Source organism: Ovis canadensis, chromosome 13 (genome assembly GCF_042477335.2).
Source record: "Ovis canadensis isolate MfBH-ARS-UI-01 breed Bighorn chromosome 13, ARS-UI_OviCan_v2, whole genome shotgun sequence".
Classification (NCBI taxonomy): domain Eukaryota; kingdom Metazoa; phylum Chordata; class Mammalia; order Artiodactyla; family Bovidae; genus Ovis; species Ovis canadensis.
Genome location: NC_091257.1, coordinates 62,191,244 through 62,216,728, shown reverse-complemented (window position 1 = coordinate 62,216,728; position 25,485 = coordinate 62,191,244). Strand labels below are relative to the sequence as shown.

Genomic DNA, 25,485 nt, shown 5'->3' with positions numbered 1-25,485 from the left:
TGCCTTTACAAACCTGAACCATGAGCTTGCAGTGCCAGCTTTATGATACTATGTCAAAAATACTTCTTTGGAGGTCTGTTTTCCATGAGCTGGGCTGGCTAAGGCCACAGAAAATGTGTCTGATGCAGCACGTGCTGCAGACCCTCCTTCCTTCCCTGAACGTCTCCCCTGGCATGAACGTGGTTTCCTTTCCTCCAGAGATCATGACTTGTTTTGGAATGGAGATCATGTGTCTCAGCCCCAGTTGTGTGACTTCTATGGCTTCAGTGCTTCCCAGAGCCTCTGCCTGTTGGGGATGGGATGTTTCTGTTACAGCTGCTTCTTTCATCCCCTTCCTTCCATCCAGCCTTTTCCTTCTTCCTTCTTTCCTTTGACTTTGGTCCCCTGCACTTGGCTTTTAACAAGGTCTTTATTGCTCAGTGCCCTTGAGTAAGGTTTCAGCAGTTCTCATTCTGGTTGATTTCAATCCACCTTCCCCCTTGAGGTCTTTGTAGGAATTAGTGCAAAGCCTTTAAAATCCTATGAGTGGGGGCAAGAGTCAGAGTCTCCCAACCCAGGTGTTAACCAGCCCGCAGCAGCCATGCCTCCCTGGCTTTGGGGAGGACTCAGTCAATGCATCACTTTGGCTGCCATTGTCTTTTCCATCAGAGACCAAGCCTGGGTAGCAGCTCTGAGCTTCCCAGAGTCCCTGCCCTTGACTGCAGGTGTTAGTGCATAGCTGGGGATGAAGGAGAGCCCTCTGGGATGGACTCTGCCCTTTGCACATCATGCTGACCATTTCTGACCTTCCCTAAGGTGTGCAGGTGCTGTGTTTGGGGACCACATCCAGTCTTTTGTTCTAGGTTCCTCTTGGAGTCCTTTCTGTCAGCTTTCCAGAAAAAGACAATATTGCAGGCTGAGAGGCCCTTTCCTTGAGAACCTCTCCTGGCTATAACAGGCCTGCTGGAGAGTCACAGAACTTTCCTTTGGCTGAGAAAAGGTAGGGTTTTGGCTAAGACAGTAGCTAGCACAGCAGCCTGACCTCTAACAGAGTTGTCTGTCCTGAGGTCCCCTGTTTTTCACCTCCTTGGGTTCCAATGCTGGTACATACTGTGTGCTCACTAACTAGGGGGTGGCTCCAGGATACTTCAAGATCTCAAGTCAGAGGCTTTGAACTCTTAACTGTTGTTAATATTTAGAAGAATGGAGAGATGCAGTGCTTAGATTGGGGTATGGGAGACTGGGATTTCCCTCACATTCTTTCTCTGTATATGTATTTCTGCTGGGGTATATATGCAGCTTTTTGAATTAATTGAGTGTTGAAGGCAGCATGGTGATGGCTCACTCCTAAATACTCTCCTAGAGATGAGGGTCTCTCGTGTAACTATTTACCACACCTGATAAATTTGAGTCATATCATCTAATACTCAATCTATGTCTAATTACCCTAGTTGTCCCTAAAATATCTGTTATGGCTATCCTGGCCACCTCTCTGAACCAGGATCCAGTTAAGTTTGTATGGTGCATTTGTTGTGTTTCTGTGGTCTGATACATTTTTCTTCCACATGATCCACTTTTTTTTACGTAATGATTAAAGGTTTTATTTGGCAGGAAGATACGTAATAATTCTAACCATACATAAACATAACAACAATGCTCAAGATATAGAAATCAAGAACTAATAGAACTATAAAAAGAAATAGAGAAATACACTATCATAGTGGAAGATGTCAACCTTTTTGTTTTAAATTGAAGTCTGTTTGACCTATAACACTGTGTCAGTTCAGAGTTGATATTTCTATACATTAAAAAATGATTGCCACAATAAGTCTAGTTACCATTTGTCACCATACAAAACTATTACAGTTTTTATTGACTATAAAATTGTGATTATTTTATTTATTGACTCCTGCTGTATAGTGCATCCTAGGTGACATTTATTCTATAACTGGAAGTTTATACTTCTTTAACTCCTTCACATCTTTACTCATCCCCTCCACCCTCTACCTCTAATGATCACCAGTTTTTTCTGTATCTATGAATCTATTTTTGTTTTGTTATGTTTGTTCATTTATTTTGATTTTTATGTGTTCATTGATAGATGAATGGATGAAGATGTGGTTTATATATATATACACACAATGGAATACTACTCATCTATAAAAAAGAATGAAACCTTACTATTTGTGACAACATGCATGAACCTAGAGCATGTTATACTAAGTAAATAAGTCAGATAGAGGAAGACAAATATTATATGTTTCTACTTATAGGTAGAATTTAAAAATCAAAATACATGGTCCTCTTTTTAAAGAGTCCAGGGCAGTTGTCTTGTTGAACATCCCATGGTCTGAATATGTCTAATTGTGTTCCTGGGGGTGGTATTTGATTTGTTCCACAATTCTAAACTGGGAGATGGGGCCAAAGGCACGGTTGATTCCAAATGAACATTTTTGCCATCATTACTGTATAGATGATAGTGAGTGTATCATGTTAAGTAGGTTCTTAATAGCAAGTTGTAGGTTTTTCCTGTCTCCATGTGTAAAAAAAAAAAAAATTTATATATATATATATATATATATATATATACTATTTAACTCAAAAAATTTTAGGTGGTATATTAAAAACATGGGCATCAGTGAAAAACTGGAGGTCACTACCTTGGAGAAAGAGGGGAGCTTTGCGTGGCTCCCCTCACCAGCTATGTAGTGGGGCTTTGGCTTCAGAGGTGACATCACTCCCATTCCACTGTTTACCAGCTGTCTAGCTTTTTAAAAACATTTATTTGTTTCGCTGCCTTGGGGCTTTGTTGCGGCATACGGGCTCTTCATTTCGGAACACAGGATATTTTGTTGTGGCGGGTGCGCTTCTGTAGTTACAGCAAGCGGGCTTAGTTGCTCTGTGGTATGTGGGATCTTAGTTACCCAACCAGGATTCAAACCCACATGCTCTGCATTGGAAGATGGATTCTTAACCCCTGGATCACCAGGGAAGTCCTCAGCTGTGTGGCTTTGGCTAGTTGACTGGTCTCAAAGTCCCTTCTCTCCTCTCTAAAATGGTAGTAGTATTAAAGTTGTTAGTAAGCATCAAATAAGATAATATCTGGCACCTGTCCACTCTTGCCTGTTGGTGCTTATTATTTTAGTGGCCCCTCAGAAGGGTGTGCAGGTGAGGCAGATAAGGGTGCACCTGCCTTGGGGCACCAAGTCTGGAACACCAAATGGAGCAGCTAGTGCTTGATGACACGGCAGGGGTTGAGTGTGCTCCTTGGCCACACAACCACTGGTGAACTCCTTCAACTCTAGCTTTTCTGAGTGGGCTCCCCCTTCAGTTAGCATGTTGTTTCTCTGCTAATATTTCTGATGCATCAGATGACTAGGAGACTAAGTCCCCTTATATGTGGGGTTAAAGATTCCCCATATAAAGTAAAAATAAAAAATTAAAAATAAATAAATAAAGATTCCCCATAATCTTTTTTTCTTTGACTGTCACATCTCACTTACCCCTTATGTTTCCACGTGTTCTAAAATGCATGTACTCTTCCTCATGGCCCACTGACTCTCCCTTTTATCCTTCCTTTTCAGGCAGGTGGACTGCCTGACAAAAGCTGCACCAGGAGCAGCTGAGCCACAGATAGAGCTTCTCGTCAAATACCCAGAGTGAAGCTCTTTTCTTTTTCTTTTATAATTTTGTGGTTTTTGTAACTATTTGACATAACTAGTATTTTAAGGAATCATCCACCCCATTTCTCCTCCAAGAAAGACACTGTATAGACAAAAAAAATTTTTTAAGTCAATCTATTGAAGGGTAATTGACATAGAGTAAAATTTGCCTTTTTTCCTGTGCATAGTTAGATGAATTTTTATTCATGTGTACAGTCACTTAATTACCACCACAGCATTGTCCACATCAAAGAATTCCCTCATGCTTCTCTGTGACTGACTAGATAGTTATGTAATAAACTTTTGACTTAAAATAGTTAATACTATCATGCTTGAAAAAGAGGTTATCAAAATTGGACCCAGCCAGGCCCCCTAAATTCCTGTGCTCTGTCTGGACAAAGCCTCCTGCTGGGAGAATAGCCAGTTGACTGGTTTCTGTTGAGGTCCCCCAGGAGTGTGTCTAACTGAAAGTGTTAACTGAGCTAATTCATATACTTTTGATATTTACATGTAAGACCAGAATATCATGGACATGAAGATAAACGTTAGACTTGCCTTTAGTTAAGAGTTTTCTTTGAATCAACTCAAAATGGATTAGAAATCCAAATGCAAGAAATGTGAAACCATATAACTATTAGAATAAAACCAGGGTGAATTCCTTTATAACTTGAGTAGGGAAAGAGTTTTAAAATAGGACTCAAACTCAAGAATCAATAAAAGGATGAAAATATAATGCCATTAACTGTTTAAAAATTTTAAGCTTTGCATTGTAAAAAATATTTTAAAATGGCAAACTGGGGGAAATATTTGTAATACAGGTAAGTTCTAATATCTGTAATTGGGGCTTCCCAGATGGCTCAGTGGCAAAGAATCTGCCTGCCAATGCAGGAGACTCAGGTTCAATCCCTGGGTCAAGAAGATCCCCGTGGAGAAAGAAATGGCAACCCAATCCAGTATTCTTGCCTGGTAAATCCCATGGACAGAGGAGGCTGGCAGGCTACAGTCCATGGGGTCACAAAAGAGTTGGACACAATTTAGCAACTAAACAACAATGTGTCTAATACATTGAACTAATGTGTCTAATACAAAGAACTCTTAACAAAGTTAAAAATATATATATAGAAAAAGCAAAAGACACAAATAGACAATTCTCAAAAAAGCTATATGATGGCCCTTCATCATAGGAAAGGATCAAATTGACTTTATAATAAAAGTACGAACTAAATCTACTCTGAGACACCATTTGTCTCCTTTGTCAATTGACAAAAAATAATTTTGACAAGCCACTCTGATGGCAAAACTGAGAGAACGGGCATTGTTATACATTGCTCTCAGGAGTGTGTGGCTCAGACAGTATAGAATCAGCCTGCAATACAGGAGACCTAAGTTCGATCCCTGGGTTGGGAAGATTCCTTGGAGAAGGGAATGGCTACCCACTCCAATATTCTTCCCTGGAGAATTCCATGAACAGAGGAGTCTGGTGGGCTCCAGTCCATGGGGTTTCAAAGAGCTGGACATGACTAACTGACACTTTTACTTTTTCAGAAACAAAATCTACCCTAAGACACAATTTGTCTTGTCAGATTAACAAAAATAATTTTAACAAGCCCCTCTGATGGAAAAACTGTAGGAGAACAGCCACTGTTACGTGCTGCTGTCAGGAATGAAAATAGTTCAGTGCCTATGAGGAAGGGCATTAACAGTATTGAGTGCACATATGTGTTTACCATTCAATCTAACAGTCCTACTTCTAGAAATTTACCCTGCAGATATGCTCCCACAAATGCAAAATAAATGCAGAAAGTTTTTTTATTGCTGTGTAATTTGTAATGACAAAATAGTTAACACAACTTATATGTCCATATGTAGGAGACTATCATACATCACAGTGAATGCAGCTCTGAGAAAGAATAAAGAAGATCTTCTTGAACTGGTATAGAGTAAGTTGTAAGGATATATTGGAAAAAGCAAGTTGTAAAACAGTGTGTATGTTTGAAGAAATAAGGATAAGTTAGAAATTAATAAAAATGGTTAATAATAAGTGAGATTTGGAGGGTGGAGGTGATAGGAATGGGAATGACCATATATTTTATGGTTTTATTTTAAAACTATAAAATATTCAACATGTTCAAAATATAAACTCTAAAAAGATGAAGAAAGACAAATTCTAAAATTGAATACAAATAGAAACAAGTGAACCTATGACAAATTGCTGGTCACATGGGAAAAGAATTAATTCATAGACTTTAGAACATAGTACTTTGCACACTCTGAATGAAATATATTCTAAAGGGAAAAAAAAAAAAGGGAAACCTTAAACTTTCACTTTGGTTCAGTTGCTCAGTCCTGTCTGACTCTTTGCGACCCCATGAACCGCAGCATGCCAGGCCTCCCTGTCCATCACCAACTCCCAGAGTCTACCCAAACTCATGTTCGTTGAGTCGGTGATGCCATCCAGCCATCTCATCCTCTGTCGTCCCCTTCTCCTCCTGCCTTCAATCTTTCCCAGCATCAAGGTCTTTTCAAATGAATCAGCTCTTCGCATCAGGTGGCCAAAGTATTGGAGTTTCAGCTTCAGCCTTAAACTTAGTAGTCTTGTTAGTAGTGACATTGGTATAATTCTGGAACTGTGGTGCTTTGGGCAAATTTGGGACAGTTTATATTAAAAGGAATAGTCATGGAAGTGTGTTATTAAACTGAATAAAAAATGAGTCCATGTGTTTATGATGATATTTTCTTTTTGGACAAAAAGAAAAGCTCTTTACAAAAGGACACTAAGGGACCTCCCTGGTGGTCCAGTGGCTAAAACTCCGAGCTCCTAATGCAGGGGGTCTGGGTCCAATCCCTGGTCAGGGAACTAGATCCCACATGCTGTACCTAAGACCTGGCACAGCCAAATAAATAAAAGCATTTAAAAACAATCAAACAAAAACCAAAAGGACACTAATTAATATCAATGGAATGATAAAATTAAAATTATACTTTTTAAGCCACACTGTAAGAATGTTAATAAGCTAGTGAGAATATAATTGTACAATTTAAGAATCACCTTATAGATAATTTATTCATTACAAAAGGAAGAGGTACTTTTAAAATGGAGAGTTCCAGTAGTCACTACCCTGACCAAGTTTTCTTACCTCCTGGGACAGCCTGACAGGCCTCCTGATGTGATGCTATAAGAAAGGTATGACACCTGAGCAGTCTTTGCCAAAAGTATTTGAAAGTGAAGGTCGCTCAGTCATGTCCGACTCTTTGTGACCCCATGGACTATACAGTCCATGGAATTCTCCAGGCTGCAATACTGGAGTGGGTAGCCGTTCCCTTCTCCAGGGGATCTTCCCAACCCAGGGATCAAACCGAGGTCTTGTGCATTGCAGGCAGATTCTTTACCAGCTGAGCCACCAAGGAAGTCCAAGAATACTGGAGTGGGTAGCCTATCCATTTCTCTAGTGGATCTTCCCCACCCAGGAATCAAACTGGGAGTCTATCCCTTCTCCAGGTGATCTTCACCACCCAGGAATCGAACCGGGCTCTCCTGCATTGCAGGCGATTCTTTACCAGCTGAGCTACCAGAGAAGATATGACACCTGAACAGTCTTTGCCAAAAATGTTTAGCCTGACTCTAAATATGACGCACGATAACCAGCTGCAGTGTAGAAACTGTGATTGGATATAAGCACTTTTATAAACAATTAAGGACTTCTGTGATGGTCTAGTGACAGATTTCACCTTCTGATGCAATGGGTGCAAGTTTGATCCCTGACTGGATCAAAGGTCCCACATGCCTTTGGCCAAAAAAATCCAAAAAATGTAAAACAGAAGCAGTATTGCAACAAATTCAGTAAAGACTTAAAAAATGGTCCACATTAAAAAAAAGTCTTAAAAGAATTTGGAGAATTTAAGTATGGCCTAACTATTAGGCCTTGTTATTAAAATTCATGTCCCCTTGGGTGTGATTACGGGGCAGGGGGCAATGATGTGGGAGGATTTATTTATTCTTAAGAGATGCCTGCTGAAGTGTTTGGGTAGAGGACTGCAAGCCCACAAGCTCCTTTTCAGCAGTCCAGCAGATACATACATACATGTAGGTGTAGTAAACAGTACGGAAATATTTCCAATTAAGAAAAGAATGTTCTCTGAGACATTGTATTTTGCTTTTCTTAAGGCCAAACTTGCAGTTGTGCTGCAGTTTAGATTCAAGTAAATGTTTACTTGGTGATGAAAGTTTTTGTTACCAACTTGATTACTTTCTTGGTAGATGGAGGAAGCCAGGCACAGAGTATATTCTCTGGGCTGTTGAATTATGTGTTTGCTTTATTCATTTTCATTAAATGGTTTAATTCTAGGCAGATGCATTTCATCCCTTCTTGGTGCTGCTTGTGGGACTGTTTCCTTTTAAACTTTTTGATACCTTTTCCTTGATGGCACCGTGGAGGACTGCCAGCCTCTGGGGCATGGGAGAGTTACCTGATTTTATCTTGAAAATCCATGCACATTCAACACTCTACTCTCTCTACCCAGTGCCTTTAATCTTAACAAATTTCTCCCCCAAATTTGCAGTTAAAATCAACATGGCAGAAAGACATAACCTCTTATTTCTAGTCTAATAAAATTCCTCTCGAAAGACATTTGTCAATAACACCTTTAATTCATTAATTACTAAGCGAAAGTTAGTCTGGGGGTCCAGTGATGGGTAAGCAGGCTCAGTTCCTACTGTCAGGGCGATACCACCCCCTTGGGGAGATGAGCAGGTTAGCAGTAGGGAGCTCTTCAACACAGAGGCTTCAGTGCTGTGAAGGGAGCTGTAGAGGCCGAAACCTGACATGAGCAGGCTGGTCATCTGAACGGCCACCACAGGCTGGGCGGAGTCAGTGAAACAAGGACCGCTAACCAGAGCTATGTCACAGCCTCTTGGAATGCCTTGAGAATAGTTTTGGAGTTAAGGTCAACTTTTGCGTTTTCCCCCCAGAAGTGATCCTTTCAGAGCAAGGTTCTTCACTAGTTTTCCTCTTGTTTACAAGAAGATTGCAAGGCATTTGCTCTTTGATCCCCTCTGACCTTCACCATACCAGTTCCCACCCACAGTAAAGTATCTGCAATTCTTTAAGGATTTCTGGGTCTGCTTTGTGGCTCTCATTTGCATCTGCTCTCCTCTGCCTGGATTATTAACCTCTTGCTTATGGGCCGAAGTACTTCTTGTCCTTTAATAAGATAATAGACTCCCGTGGCATCTTGCACCGTCTCCCTCACTGCCCTTCATGTATATCCATGTTAGATAATCTCTTTCACACAACAGAAACCCCTAAAGGGCCCAGGGGTGTGCCTGTGTCAAGCAGACACCCAGGAAGTGTTTATCAAGAGACCAAAATGATAAATCCCTTCATCTGGCATAGGTTGTCTTCGTTGCCTAGTGCATCAGCCTCACCCAGAAGTAATTATTCAAAATGCAGATTCAGAGACTCCACCTGAGACTCTGATTAACTTGGACTGAGTGAGATGAAGAAATGTTCATTTTTAACCAGCGCCGCCCCCCACCCCACCCCAGGGAATCATGAAGCAGTTCCCCGGCAACTTGGGGAGTAACTTGTAGAAATCATGGCCAGAATGTCCTAAGTAGGGGAGTGCATTATAGATCCTTAGTAGAGCCAAGAATAGTTCCTGGAGGAGATGGTATTTTCTGTGTCCTTTAAATATTGAATAGAAATGGAGCTTTAGAAATGAATTGATAACTGAAGAGATAAGCAAAGGCTCGGAGGTAAGAACATAGACTACTTGCCTGGAGTGCAAGTGTGTGACATGATGGGTGAGAGACTAGACTGGGAAATGGATTCAGGTCACCTGGATGCTCAAGAAGAAATGAGGCACTTCCAGCAGAGTTTTGAACAAAGTAAGAACTTGTGTGGGGCTTGTTAGGTTCTTTTTCTCTCCTGGGGCTACAAAATCTGCTCAGATTTTCTTAATGACATCTGCTACTGCTGCTGAGTCACTTCAGTCGTGTCCAACTCTGAGCGACCCCATAGACGGCAGCCCACCAGGCTCCCCCGTCCCTGGGATTCTCCAGGCAAGAACACTGGAGTGGGTTGCCATTTCCTTCTCCAATGCATGAAAGTGAAAAGTGAAAGTGAAGTCGCTCAGCTTAATGACATCTAGTTAACACTATTTATTAACTTCTAAAATGTCTACTAAAAAATAAATTCTACATTTTTGGGGTATCTTCACATATTTAAGATATACTTTCCCTGTAGTCAAGGTTAGCAATTTTATTTTTTCTGTAGTGTGTTAACCAGTGAATATTTTAGGCTTTGTGTTCCCTGTTGTAACTATTCAGCTCTACCCATTGAAGCATAAAAGTAGGCGCAGACAGCTCCTGAATGAGTAAGGGTAGTGGCTGTGTCCCAGTGAAACTTTACTCATAAAAACAGGTGGTTTTCCAACTCCTCGTGTAAAGAAAAGCACAGTTTAATTTGTTTCATTTCCAGTCATCAGTACAGAATAAAAGAGCAGACAGTCCCGTCTGCTTGGAGAGCCCAGGGATCTGAAGTTTAGGTGATTGTATGGGGGAAGAGCCTCAGCTACCTCAGAATAGTGTGTACCAGCTCTGTATTTGTAAAGCGGTTCTATGTCCTTCAGCCAGAGGCACTGTTTCTCAATCCAGTTACTATGTCACTCAGGGCGAGGACGAACTGTCAGCTCAGAGGAGAGCCTGGCTGGGTTCCTATCCTACTGGCCAGGACACTGATTCAAGGCTGCTTAGGAGTATTTTAAGAATGATCTAGATATCTGAAAGTTCCAAACCCTGCAAACCAAAGGGCTAGTTTCATATTTTATCCTCAAAATAATGTTAACGATAATGATTGAGTTCCTGTGTTAGCCCATTAGAACCACTTTAATACAACTCCAGTGGAAAATACTCTATTATACTCTAATAATAAAGAACAAAATCTTTTGAATTTGAGTGGCACCAGTGTTCATAAAATCAATATGAATTATCTAGAATGTAATTGAATGATGGTATCTGAGGATCTCTGCATTTAGTTTGACAATGTAGGCAGGATATTTAAAAGAATCTACAAGTTTTCTGGGTCCTTTAGAAATAAGGGTACAAGTGCTTTTTTTGAGTATTTTTTATGATTAAACAGAATATTTTATCTACTGTTGGTTTGTAACTTACAGTTTTCCATTTTCTCAATAGATAGACAACTAACGTAATCTTAATGCTTATCCCCAGTGATTCATGGCAGTTTTTGACTTACAAAATGGAACGACAGGGGGAGATAGGTTTTCTCCCATGATAACCAATAAGAATTTGAAAGGGAGGAGGATGGTAAAATAGAGGAGGTACATTGGTGTTTAATAAGGAGCTCGCAAGCTCAGCAGGACAGAGACACCCAAATGCCTGCGTTCCCCCCACCAAGGGGAAAGGTGGTAATGTCAGGGGCTGGTGTTGGGGTGCTGGCACTGACTACAGAGCTCCCCTAGAACCTACCCTGGGGCTCCCTGGGGAGAGAGCATTAGGAGGGGAGAACGGAGAAGCCAGCGTCCCTGGCTGCATGGCCGAGGATATCTTTGCAGACTGGGGCTTTTTTTCCAGGTGTGCCTGCATTTACTCATGTGCTGTTTGTCTGTGGAAAAGACTGTTAAGCTGTCAAATAGTGAACTACCTCGGTAGTTCCTGATGCCGTGATCATGGTTTTGGTCTCGTTTCTTTTAGGTTACCCCTGTTTCAGGCCAGTGCTTTTGCATTTCTGGCCCCTGCTCGAGCCATCCTGTCTTTAGATAAATGGAAATGTAACACCACAGGTAATTGCAGTTATTTCCACATATGTCATTGGGGTCCTTTAATGCAGGTGATAGAAGGGAGGCCTGGATGTGCTGCCCCCAGCAGTGATAAATCCTTTCTGGAATCAGGCACAGAACACACAACCAACAAAACAGCTTAGAATACTCCAATCTGTGGATCGTTTTTCTGTCTCTCTCTGTATCCACTCATTCATCCCTACCCCTAGAGCAAGGACGGACCAGGAAAGGACCTCATTCCTCTGTGCTAATGAAATTGATAAATATGGAAACAGAATAGAAAAATATTTGTGCTGTTTTTCTGCCTCTTTCTTTCAGTGGATTTTATGAACCACCAGTAGTCACTCTCTTTGCTGCATCAGCATCCTTTCTCTGAAACATCTTTGCTTTTTAAGGATCTGGCTGCTTTGGTTTTCTGCAAATAACTTTCATTCCACCTGCTGTCCTTCTCATAGTGATTGCAAAGATCCTTAAATAACCCTTAAGGTCAGGAAGAGATCAGATAGGGGATTTGAGGAAAGCAGACAGACCTGTTGTACTCTCAAAATACTGTTAAATTTTTAGGTTCTAGGAGCAGAATTTTCTAGCCCTTATTTCCTTCCTTGCTCCTAGGAGTTACTTTGTGACCACAGATTTGATTTAGGAACAGAAAAAGGGCCTCAGTTTTATCTAGGTTTTTAAAACCTCAGTCAGGCAACCTTGCTGTTGGTCATTTCAATGAGCTGCTTGCAAAGGTTGGTCTTTGTATGAGACTGGAACTAGCAGTGTGTATCATCAGTTCAGTCAGCTTCTGAGAAACCAGGAGCTCTTGTTGGTGAATAAATTTGGTTATATTAGTGATAGGGAATCCACCTTTCAGTATGATATGCTGTACTGTTGTAACTTGAATTTTAGGGTTGGGTATTTATGCAGATATACTTAGAACAGGGAGGAAATTCTTCTTTACAAGAGTAAAATGAATATGTCCCGTCAAACATCAGTGTCACTCCAAGAAAAATTTTGTCTTTGTTTTTGTTTTCAAGATGTTTCGATTGCCAATGGAACAACAGAGCTGTTACACACAGAACACATCTGGTATCCCCGAATACGCGAGGTAAATGATGAGCATTGTCTACTTACGGCTTCTTTGTGTTTCTTCTTATTTTCAGTGTTGGTCATGCCCAGTATATTGCAGTTGCTTACACTAAGCTCTTTTTTTTTTTTTCCAGCTACTGATATGTTCATTTGTGCTGTGAAATTCAATTTAGATGACATTGCTATAAAATAAAGCATGTAGAAATGCTTTGTGACACCAGACAGTATTGTTTCTTGCCCTCTTTTCTGTCCTTCTTTCTCTTCCTCCTCTCCTATGCCACCACAGACCTGTCTGCTTACACTCTCCAGCGTAACCAGCTGAGGGACAAGACTCCCTTTGGAGGGAGCCACAGAGTTGATAGGTTGCAAAACTATTTATTCTTGCCTCAGCGTTTGTCTGTGTTGGTTGAAGGAATTAAAGCCATTTGTCTGCTTCAGTGCATTTGAATAGAATAGGGTATGGGAGTCCTTAGATACAAAGAATGACTGACATTTTATCCAGATCTTCCAGAATGTGTAAAACCATTCACCATTAGTTCAGAATTAACACAGATATGACCATTCTGTACAAAAGAAATACACCTTTAGAATTTTTGTCAGTAACACTACCTTTTAAATGTCTTACAGGAGCTTACTTCTTAAAGTCAAGAATCTTTGTACTGCATTGTACCTTTGAGGCTTGTTTTGAATGTCGTGTCTTAAATGGGAATGATAAGACAGTTAGTTACATCTGTCTTGGTCAGTGGAATAGGCAAACTGATTTTGTGTCCAGTGCCCATTTTGGTAATACTCTTACATCAGTTGGGTCATACTTAGGTTTGGTAGGTCCCAGTCATACCCACTGGTATCTTTAGGGTTTCCCAGGAATTTCTCAGCTATGTCATGCCTATTTTATAATAGCTTGATACCTTACAGAATTATCAGTTGTGGTTGCAGGTGACATTTAGAGTGTGTGATTTATAAGCAGCTTGCTCTTACGTCTGTGTCCTCTCTTGCTCCAGATCCAGGGAGCCATCATCATGTCCTCATTGATAGAAGTGGTCATCGGCCTCCTAGGCCTGCCTGGGGCTCTGCTGAAATACATCGGGCCCCTGACCATCACACCCACGGTAGCCCTCATTGGCCTCTCTGGTTTCCAGGCAGCAGGAGAGAGAGCAGGGAAGCACTGGGGCATCGCCATGCTGTAAGTGTTCCAAGACCACTTAGGAGTGGGCAGAAAAAATCTTCCTTCCCAGCACTGAGGGGCAGCTTCTCCTTCCTTCCCAGCACTGAGGGACAGCTTCTTTGAATGTTTTGAACATGTATACAGACATTAGGAGATATGTAAGATTAGTCTGATAGTTTGTTTCATGCCGGGGAATTATTAAAGTGCCATGCAGTCGAGGTATCCTAAAGATTGGGAGGGTTGTAAGGTTTTAAACTTTGAGAAAGGAGTAAGATGGTGGTGCCATTAACTCTTGACTTTTGGAGTCTCATACATGGAAATTGAAATACCAAGAAGCTGAATCCTTTAAATGAGACTCAAAAATACTTCCAGACTGGCAGGAGACAGAGCTGTGACCTGCAGTGTTGGCATCAAGGGTGATGTGGCTTTCAGGTCAGACAGCTCTGCATACCTGTCACAAAGCTGTCATTTCTGCCAAAGTCCTGCTGGTCGGTGCCAGTCCTTTCGCACAGTACTTGAAGTGAATTAAATATGTCACTTATCCCTTTTTTCTGTAATGCCAGTAAAGACATTCAGAACTTTATAAGATTGATTGTTAAGAGCCACAGCTTTCTGCGTACCACAGATAGAACCCACAGTCTCTGCATATCTCTGTAGAGCATATGTAAGAGTTGACCACCTCATAGGAAATGATTCTAAGACTCTAGAATTTTAGCAGTCAGATTTCTTGAAAAATAAGTAACACAAGAGGATTTCTAATTTTTTTGTTTTGTGAAAACTTCTGTAATTATTCAATGAAAAACAGTACTTATTGAGCCTACATATCATGCTTTACATAACTCTGGTTGTATATATTATAAACTAAGGTAGGTACCAGTGTTATCCCTATTTAACAAGTAAAGAAATCCAGGGACAAAGATGCAGTGTTAGTTTTTCAGGGTCACACAGTTAGCCAGGGTGCTTTTCAAAACCCAAATAGTCTGACTTGAACTTAATCCGTAACACTTAATTCTGACTCTCTGTGTTAGAATGTGGTTCACAAATAAAGTGAATCCTTACATAATTGTAATCCATATATCATTATAAATTAAAGTATAAGAAAATATCCAGTTTTGTTCTTAGTTTTCTCATTGCAGCAAAGGTTGTCAATATTTCCATATCAGGATGGGTGGGTTGAAGGCACGTGAGAATGTTCACTCAGTGAAATGCAGTAGGTTCCAAAAAGGAGAAATTGTGTTTACTGTCTTGCTGTAAACTTTAGGTACCAATAACAAAACCCCCAAACCACTTAGAAGCAAGAGAATACCATTATAAATAACTCAGAAAAGAACTCCAAACTTTACAATTGACAACAATTTAGAAAATGATGATAACAGGACTAGTTTCACACTTATTGAACAGTCAGTTCTCAAGAAGAGTCAAATAAAAATGAAGAGCTTATCTTCAGAAATGAGAAAAACAGGATGAAAAATGAGCACAGTTAAAGCAGGGGAAAACATTGGTAGAGATAAAAAAATATGCTAGCAAAGTAATGCTTAAGATCCTTCAACCTAGTCTTTAATGGTATGTGAACTGAGAGCTTCCAGATGTACAAGCTGGATTTAGAAAAGGCAGAGGAACCAGAGATCAAATTGCCAGCATCCACTGGGTCATAGGAAAAGTTAGAGAATTCCGGAAAATACCTGCTTCATTGAATATGTTAAAGTCCTTGACCGTGTAGATCACAACAAACTATGGAAAATTATTAAAGAGACGGAAATACCAGACCTCCTTACCGGCTACCTGCCTCCTGCAAAACCTGTTTGCAGATCAAGAAGCAACAGTTAGAACTGGACATGGAAAAATGGACTGGTTCAAAATTGGGAAAGCAGTACGTCGAGGCTTATTTAAAATCACCCTGCTTTTTAAAAAGCAGAGATGTTACTTTGCCTACAAAGGTCTGTATAATCAAAACTATGGTTTTTCCAGTAGTCATGAACAGATGTGGGAGCTAGACATAAAAAAAAGGCTGAATGCTGAAGAACTGATGCTTTTGAACTATGGTGCTGGAGAAGACGCTTGAGAGCCCCTTGGACTGTAGGAGATCCTAAAGGAAGTCAACCCTGAATATTATTTGGAAGAATGACGCTGAAGCTGAAGGTCCAACACTTTGGTCACCTGATAAGAAGAGCTGGCTCATTGGAAAAGGCCCTGATGCTGGGAAAGATTGAAGGCAGGAGGAGAAGGGGACGACAGAGGATGAGCTGGTTGGATGGCATCATCGACTCAGTGGACGTGAGTTTGAGCAAACTCTGGGAGATGATGAGGGATAGGGAGGCATGGCATGCTGCATTCCATGGAGATGCAAAGAGTCAGACACAACTGAGCAACTGAACAACAAAATAAAAAATAGGAAACAAATAGAAGTGATGCGTGCCAAAGCTTGTTTTTTGGAAAATGGCAAACATATAGACAGACTTCGGGCAGGGCTAATTAAGGTAAGAAGGGAATGCACACACAAAGCAGTGATAAGACTTATAGATCTAGGTTTATATATATATATATATATGTATTATATATATATGTATTATATATGTATGTATATATATTATATATATGTGTATATATATATATATAATAGGTGGTTTTCCAGCTGCTTTTTTGGTAAATAATCAAAACTGACCCCTTCTCCCCCAGACCTCTGGATGTTGGGGCTCCTTAGAACTTGGTCCTGGGCCTCCTCCTATCTCCATTCTCTTCCTCTGGGGTATCTCATCGAGTTCATGGCATCAGCAGACATGCATTTTGCTGGTGGGCTCCACATGAACCTGTAACGTGGACCTCTAAACTCAAGACTTTCAGATCGAACCCCTGACTTCTGTCCATTTGCTGTTACACAAGACACCTCAGACGTTAAAGTAAAGGAAGAAAACTCCAGCTTCTGACTCCCTCCTTCCCCTTAAACCATTTCCTTCTGAGGTCATCCTTGCAGTAGCACAGCCGCAGGTGCAGTGGTAGCACAGGTGCCTAAGCCAGAGCCCTGCAGTGATCCTTTTTTCTTCACTTCCTCATTCACCATGCACAACCCATCACTCTCTCCTACCTCCAGAAAAAAGTCCTGATTCTATCCTTGGTCATCATTGCCACAGCACTCAGCCATCACTTCGAACCTGGTCTCCGGTTTATTTTTTTCTCCCTTACTGTGCATTGTCAGTCCTATAAAATGCTTAATCATTATCTCTTCAAGACTTTCTCTTCTGTCCCCAGTTCTTGCTGGATTCTAGAATCTTTTAGGTCTTCCTGTCATCACGATGTCTGAAACCTTGCCTGCTACTCTTTGGTGGTCTGTTTACATCTCAGGCTTGGCACTCCGGGCGGTTTTACTTTGCAATCTTGGGTGTTCATGGGAAATAATCTTGAATTATTTCACAGATGCCCCCCCACTTCCATCCCTGCTTATCTCTCTTTTTCTAGAACTTCTAGGATGTTGGTCCTCCCAAAGTTGTCCTCTTACTTTCCTCATCTGTTTTTCATCTCTTTGTTTTTTCCCTCTGTTCCTAGGACTTTTCCTCAGCTTTATCTGTGACTCCTTCTCTTGAGGGTTTTTTTTTTTTTTTCTGTCCTGTTTTTTATTTTCCAGAGCTCTTCTTTTGTGCTTGGATGTTAGCTCTGTGAGGGCAGGACCTCAGCTCTATATTAATCACCACGGCACTGCTAGTACTTGGCTCACTATCTGTTCCAGAGCAGGGATATTCAGTAAGAGCATTGTGAATAAGTTAGGGGAGGCGGGGGAGGTGTGACCACACCCTTGACCATGGGAAGAAAAGTCAAGGATGTTGTGGAAGGACTTTCATTCCTAAAGGATGTGCTCTACTGGTTAGGCATTGAGTATATTACATCTCCAAGGAAGAGAGAATTCCTCTACTGTTTAATCTGTACTGGAGCTTTGAAAAAGAAGGGAAACTTAACAGTTTTATCTTAATGGCAAATTGTGACAGAGCTAATGCAGAAGGGAGATCCTGGACCAAGTTTTTCCTTCCTAGGGTTGTATAAAACCCTAAGGAAATCTGTTCAGGTAGTAGCCTCTAAAACTCAGTGTCTTAAAAGGCTTGATACAGTGTCTTAAAAGGGCCTTACTATACAGCTCTGCACATACTTAATTTTTTAAGTGCTATATCTATAAACATCTGAAAAGAATGTTCCTTGGAACATGGTTTGGGAAAATGCTGCTACAGATAATACAGTAAAAGGGCAGTGTATTTATCATTTCAGGAACTCAAGGATGATTAAATATTAGAAATTTTAATTTTATGAAAATCCACTATGTTTTTTATTTAAAAAACATGGTGATGATTTTTAAAAATTGAACCTATGTTTCAACTGCAGACTGTTAGCAGTGATAAATATGATTTTTAAATGCCCCATACACCTTACTTGCTTCCTGAGAAACCTGTATGGAGGTCAAGAAGCAACATTTAAAACTGGACATGGAACAATGGATTGGTTCAAAATTGGGAAATACATCAAGCCTGTAAATTGTCACTCTGCTTATTTAACTTATATGCAGAGTACATCATTCAAAATGCTGGGCTGGATGACTCACAAGCTGTAATCAAGATTTCCAGAGAACCGGAAATATCAGCAACCTCAGATATGCAGATGATACCACTCTACTGGCAGAAAATGAAGAGAAACTAAAGAGCCTCTTGATGAGAGTGAAAAAGCAGACTTAAAACTCGACATTAAAAAAATTAAGATCATGGCATCTGATGCCATCACTTCATGGCAGATAGATGGGGGAAAAGTGGAAGCAGTGACAGATTTTATTTTCTTGAACTCCAGTATTACTGTGGTTGATGACTGCTGCCATAAAATTAAAAGATGCTTGCTTCTTGGAAGAAAAGCTATAACAAACTTAGATGGTGGATTAAAAAGCAGAGACATCACTTTGCTGATAGAGGTCTGTATAGTCAAATCTATGGTTTTCCAGTGCTCATGTATGGATGTGAGAGTTGGACCATAAAGAAGGCTGAGTGCTGAAGAATTGATGCTTTTGAACTGTGGTGCTAGAGAAGACTTTTCAGAGCCTCTTGAACAGCAAGGTGATCAAACCAGTCAATCCTAAAGGAAATCAACCCTGACTATTCATTGGAAGGGTTGAAGCTGAAGCTCCAATACTTTGGCCACCTGATGCGAAGAACTGACAAATTGGAAAAGACTCATGCTGGGAAAGATGGAGGGCAGGAGAAGAAGGGAGTGACACAGGATGAGATGGTTGGATGGCATCATCGACTCAATGGACATCAGTTTGAGCAAACTCTGGCAGATACTGAAGGACAGGGAAACCTTGGGTGATATAGTCCATGGGTTTGCAGAGAGTTGGACATGACTTAGTAACTGAACAACAACATACATTAATGGTGAAAGACTTAAATTAGACTGCCTGCTGTAATCATAAACTGAGATAAGAATGTTTATTATCAGAATCATTTAAAGTTCTGAATATGCTAGCCAATAAAGAAGACAAAATAAAATAATATGGATCAATGCAAGAATAGGGAGAAGGGCTTGATGACTTGTCCTTAACAATAATTAAAGCACATTGTAGGACTTAACACTGTGATCTGGGACAGGGTAGATATTGATAGAGTAGAACAGAAAGGATGGAAAAGTGAAAGAGAAGTCGCTCAGTCGTGTCCGACTCTTTGCGACCCGTGCACTGTAGCCCACCAAGCTCCTCCATCCATGGGACTCTCCAGGCAAGAATACTGGAGTGGGTTTCCATTTCCTTCTCCAAATAGAGTAGAACAGAAAGGATAGAAACATGACCAATAAAACAATTAATACTTAATATATGATGTTTGAAATCAGTGGAGAATGAACTGTGTAGAAAATAATTGTTTGGAAAAAAGTTAGATTTCTGATTTATATCAAATTACATTTCAGTTGAATTAAAGACTCAAATGTAGAAAATAAAATCATGAAAGGGCTATAAGGAAACCTATATTAAATAGGTTAGATAAAGCAGATAGGAAAAGAGAAAGACTGATTTTACCACTGATTAATTTAAAGCTCATATCAAAAACCATTGAAACTAAATTTTAAGTGTATCTGAGAAAATACAGCAAACTCCATAAGAAAGGCTAATGTTCCCAATTGATAGAATGTCACCAGGTAATTTAAAGGAGAGAGGGTCCTGGTAGAGTAATGAATGAAGGATGTAGTATGAACAACCACTTAACAAAAAAATAATAATACAAGTAACCGATCAGTGTTTAAAAAGGGCTACCTTCACTTGTTGTCATTATACATATTCACATGGAAGGGGGCTCTATAGCAGTAGGAGTATTGGTGGTGGGTCACTGTGGTCTCCTAAGTCAACCAATAGATGTGGCCTTTAGAGACAGACTGTCTCTAAAGGAAGAGTCAGTGTGGTGAACTAGTATCTGCCATTTCTAAAACCGTACATAAATTCTGAGTGGGAACAGTGTTTTTCCTGAAAATATTTTTCCATTTACTTTTCTTAGGGATAACTTAAAACCTATTCAAAAGTAGAATAGTTTAATAAATTGCCATGTACCATCACCAAACATTCCAGAAAAGTCTCATTTTACCTGTTTCCCCAAATTCATTGAGATTCTTGGCATTTGGAGTTTAATAATAATTAAACAGAGAAATCTAAAGTAAAATAAGACCCTCCTACACAGCCCATCCCTCAAAAAAATCTTCTCTTGAATAACTAACAATAATATAGGGTTTATCCTTCCATATTTTGCATTATTGGTACAGAAATACAAATTGCACATATACAGCTTTATCATTATTTTACAGTTTTCACCTCAATAATTTGTTGGGGTCACCTTCCCAAGACAGTCTGTTTAAATCTATCTCATTCTTTGTACAACTGCACAATGGTAAGTAGCATCAAAAAGTCTATTAAACTACTCCCAGGGGATGCAACAGTAAAGAATCCACTCGCCAGTGTAGGAGATGCAGGTCTGAGCCCTGGGTCAGGAAGATCCCCTGGAGGAAGAAATGGCAACCCACTCCAGTATTCCTGCCTGGGAAATCCCATGGACAGAGGAACCTGACAGGCTGTAGTCCATGGGGTCACAAAGAGTCAGACATGACAGAGCACGCACACACACGCACGCACACAGGCCATTTCCCAGTTGATACACAAGCATGTTATTTAAAATATTTTCTGTTGCAGACAATGCTGAAATACCTATTTTCATGTTAATGAATATTAAAATAAATGATGATAGTGTTTTTAAATTGATGAAATTGGTAGGGATTTACAAGTATAAAGGCCTTCCCTGATAGCTAAGTTGGTAAAGAATCCACCTGCAATGCAGGAGACTCCAGTTTGATTCCTGGGTTGGGAAGATCCGCTGGAGAAGGGATAGGCTACCCTCTCCAGTATTCTTGGGCTTCCCCTGTGGCTCAGGTGGTAAAGAATCTGCCTGTAGTGCAGGAGACCTGGGTTTGATTCCTGGGTTGGGAAGACCCCCTGGAGAAGGGAATGGCTACCCACTCAGTATTCTGGCCTGGAGAATTCCATGGACTGTATAATCCATGGGGTCGCAAAGATTCAGACATGACTGAGCAGTTTTCACTTTCACTTTTAAAAGTATAAAACCCCCTGCTACAGTGAGTAGGAAATGGACATTTTAAAAAATTTATTTCACAGAAGTATAGTTTATTTACAGTTTTGTGTTAATTTCTGATGTATAGCAGTGATTCAGTTATACATATATGTGTGTGTATATATACACACACACACTTTTTTCATTATGATTTATCACAGGATATTGAATATAGTTTCCTGTGCTATACAGTAGGACCTTGTTGTCTCGTTTGGTTTTGGTTTTTTCTGGCCAGGCCACACAGCGTATGGGATCTTAGTTCCCCAGCCAGGGATTGAACACATGTCCCCTGCAGTAGAAGCATGGAGTCTTAACCATTAGACTGCTAAGGAAGTCCCAGGACCTTGTTGTTTATCCATTCTATATATAATATTTTGCATCTGCTAATCCCCAAATCCCAATCCATCCCACCCTTACACCACCTTGACAACTACAAATCTATTCTCTATGTCTGTGAAGCTGTTTTATAGATAAGTTCATTTGTGTCATGTTTTAGATTCCAGATGTAAGTGATAATGGTATTTGTCTTTCTCCTGACTTATTTTACTTAGTATGATAATCTCTAGATCCATCCACGTTGCTGTGAATGGCATCATTTCATTCTTTTTATGGCTGAGTAGTATTCCAGTGTGTGTGTGTGTGTATCACATCATTTTTTTTTAGTATAGGTTATTTTAATTTTGGGCTTCCCGTGTAGCTTACTTGGTAAAGAGTCTGCCTGCAATGCAGGAGACTTGGGTTCAATCCCTGGGTCAGGAATATCCCCTGGAGAAGGAAATGGCAAACCACTCCAGTATTATTGCCTGGAGAGTCCCATGGACAGAGGAGCCTGGCAGGTTACAGTCCATGGGGTCGCAAAGAGTCGAACACGACTGAGCGACTTTGACTCGATTTTAGTTGTAATTGAAATCTAGTTGATTAGTTTCTGTACCACATCTTCTTTGTCCATTCACCTGTTAATGGACATTTAAGTTGTTTCCGTTTCTTAGCTATTGTAAATAGTGCTGCAGTGAACATTGGGGTACATGTATCTTTTTAAATTTCTCCAGACGTGTGCTCGTGAGTGGGATTGCAGGATCATGTAGCAACTCTATTTTTAGTTTTTTGGGGAACCTCTATACTGTATACTGTTTTCCGTAGTGACTGTGTCAGTTTACATTCTCACCAACAGTGTGGAGGGCTCTCCATACCCTCTCCAGCATTTGTAGACCTTTTTTGGTCTGATCTTCAGATATATTATTTCTGGACTTCTTAATGATGGCCATTCTGACCGGTGTGAGATAATACCTCATTGTAGTTTTGATTTGCATTGCTCTAATAACTAGTGGTGTTGAGTATCTTTTCATGTGCCTGTTGGTCATCTGTGTATGTTCTTTGGAGAAATGTCTATTTAGGCCTTCGGCCCATTTTCCAATTGGGTTGTTTTGTTGTTGTTGAGATATATGAGCTGTTTGTATATTTTGGAAATTAAGCCTTTGGTGGTCACATTAGCAAATGGACATTCTTGGTCTCTTTTAGTATCCTTCATTGTCATACTGGTTTTTGTTAAACATCACCATTCACGGGGGAGTTAGAATAACTTGGGCACCATGTATGTTTTCAACCTTGAACTGGTACTGATGTGATGATTTTGTGGTGGCACCAGGTCAGTGAAGTGCCTGCATAGGTGAGGAAACGGTAGAGTGGCAGCCAGCTGCAGTCCACACTTCATTTGGAGAGTGGCTGTGAAGCGGCACTTGACTGGCTGTCAATGGAACTGATAATTCCTTTTCAGCAATTAGAACTGTTCCCAGGAACAATTAAGCTTAACTTTGAGAATCCTCTCTTCCTGTCAACTCTACCTTAGGTTATAAGAGGAAGAATGAATCCCTACAGATGATGAGACATATTATGGTATACCTTCATTGCTTGAATATGGGAAGCTATCCCACACCTGCCACACATGGGGCACCAGACACATGAGGATGTGTTGGGTTCTGCTCCAGGAGGTCACCGGACCACCTGCTTCCTGCAGCACTCAGCATAGCTGGATCAAGAGTGTAGGACTTGTTACAGAGAAACTTTTGAGTTAGCCCAGACATCCCTGCCCTCACAATGTGGCAGCATAGTTCAGAGCCCAGGCTGTAGAGCTAGACCCCTGGCCAGCTTAGCTGCATGATCTTGGACTGCTGGCTTTCTCTCTGTAAAGTGAATGATTATAGCAGCTACTGTGGAAGGGGAGGCTAATGGGCAGGAAGACCAGTACATAATGTCAAGACAGGAATCTCTCAGGAATATTGTTTATATATGAATGTATTGTATGGGCTTCCCGGGTAGCTCAGCTGGTAAAGAATCTACCTGCAGTGCAGGAGACCCCAGTTCAATTCCTGGGTCAGGAAGTTCACCTGGAGAAGGGATAGCTAGCTACCCACTCCAGTATTCTTGGGCTTCCCGGTGGCTCAGATGGTAAAGAATCTGCCTGCATTACAGGAGACCTGGGTTCGATCCCTGGGTTGGGAAGATCCCCTGGAGGAGGGCATGGCAACCCACTCCAGTATTCGTGCCTGGAGAATCCTTGTGGAGGGAGGAACAGGAACATGGCAGACTACAGTCCATGGGGTCACAAAGAGTCAGACACAACTGAGCGACCGAGCACACGTGAACATATATGTGTATATATACTTTTTAAAAATTTATCTGTGGCCGGGCTAGGTCTTTGTTGCTGCTTGGGCTTTTCTCTCGTTGCTGTGAGCAGGGGCTGCTCCAGTTGCAGTGTGTGGGCTTCTTATTGAGGTGGTTTCTCTTGTTGCAGAGCACAGGCTTCAGTAGTTGAGGCTCCTGGGTTCTAGAGCACAGCCTCAATAATTGTGGCACATGGGTTTGTTGCTTTGTTGCATGTGGGGTCTTCCTGGATCAGGGATCGAACCCGTATCTCCTGCATTGGCAGGCAGAGTCTTTATCACTGAGCCATGCTAGGGAAACTCAGGAATATTATTATTAATATTGAATGCTATTATATATAGCTTTCTTAAATATTTAAGTTTAGTTTTTTCTTTTTAAAAGTAATTCATGTCCCTTCCAAGGAAATCAGAACATACAGAAAAATGAGGAATAAACCAATCCTTGTGAGCATTTGGATCATGTCCTTCTTACCTGTTTGCATTCATGCATATGTGTACACATGCACTCTTGTGTGGGAGTTGCTTGTTTTTTAGTTAATTCGTACTTGTAATTTTACTATGCAGTACGTTGTATCTGGCACCTTGTCTTTTCTTCACATAGCGTGAACTTTCCCTATCAGTATGTACATGCTTTGTTTTTTCTTCATCTGTTAAAGAATATTTAGCTGAAGCATTTACATGACAATCTCATTTCCATATCTAGAAATGTTAAGATCTAAAAATGGCATTTCCAAAAGACATTTCCCAAATAATAGAGGACTAGCAGCTCTCTAGAGAAATGAATTGAACACATGTGGTCAATTTTGTCATTGAAACTTTGAGTATTATTTTTAACATAGATGTAACAACCTTTAACCTAGTTCATTTTCTTTTTCTCCTCAGGACTATTTTCCTAGTATTACTGTTTTCTCAATATGCCAGAAATGTTAAATTTCCTCTCCCAATTTACAAATCCAAGAAAGGATGGACTGCATATAAGTTACAGCTTTTCAAAATGTTCCCTGTGAGTAATTACTTCTTTTTTTTAATTTTTTTGAGACAGTATTGTATTTGGTTCATATGTAAAATGTTTATAATGAGAAGAGGGGGTTAAGCAGATGGTCCTGAGGGACCATGTCTGTGTGATGATATCGGAGTACTAATGACCACCCAAATCATCATGGACCTAAATTTTAGAAGTGGTAGAAGTTTCCAGTTCTAGAGTCCCTTTTCAGTTCAGTCACTGAGTTGTGTCTGACTCTTTGCAACCCCATGGACTGCAGCACACCAGGCTTCCCTGTCCATTCCCAACTCCCAGAGTTTGCTCAGACTCATGTCCATCAAGTTGGCGATGCCACCCAAGAGTCCTTGGAGTTTTTTTAACAGTACGTGAGAGGACATTGATTCTCCTTGGAACTGAGGGAGGTCAGACTCCACGTGGCCCTTTCAGGCCCATTGTCCATTGTTCTCATTTTACTGGCCAGTTTCAAATTAAATAACTTTACTGTATGAAACTACTCTCTCTAAATGTGATTCCATTC

At 40.6% G+C, this 25,485-nt stretch overlaps 1 protein-coding gene across 1 annotated transcript in view; it reads left to right on the top strand.

The window, feature by feature from the left end:
* Positions 1–25,485, top strand: part of SLC23A2 (solute carrier family 23 member 2) — a 138,285-nt gene that overhangs the window by 91,806 nt on the left and 20,994 nt on the right. The window contains exons 6-9 of the mRNA XM_069547962.1: positions 11,353–11,441; positions 12,461–12,531; positions 13,514–13,695; positions 24,848–24,968. Of these exons, the coding sequence (XP_069404063.1) occupies positions 11,353–11,441; positions 12,461–12,531; positions 13,514–13,695; positions 24,848–24,968 (463 nt within the window). The remainder of the gene's footprint in view (positions 1–11,352; positions 11,442–12,460; positions 12,532–13,513; positions 13,696–24,847; positions 24,969–25,485) is intronic.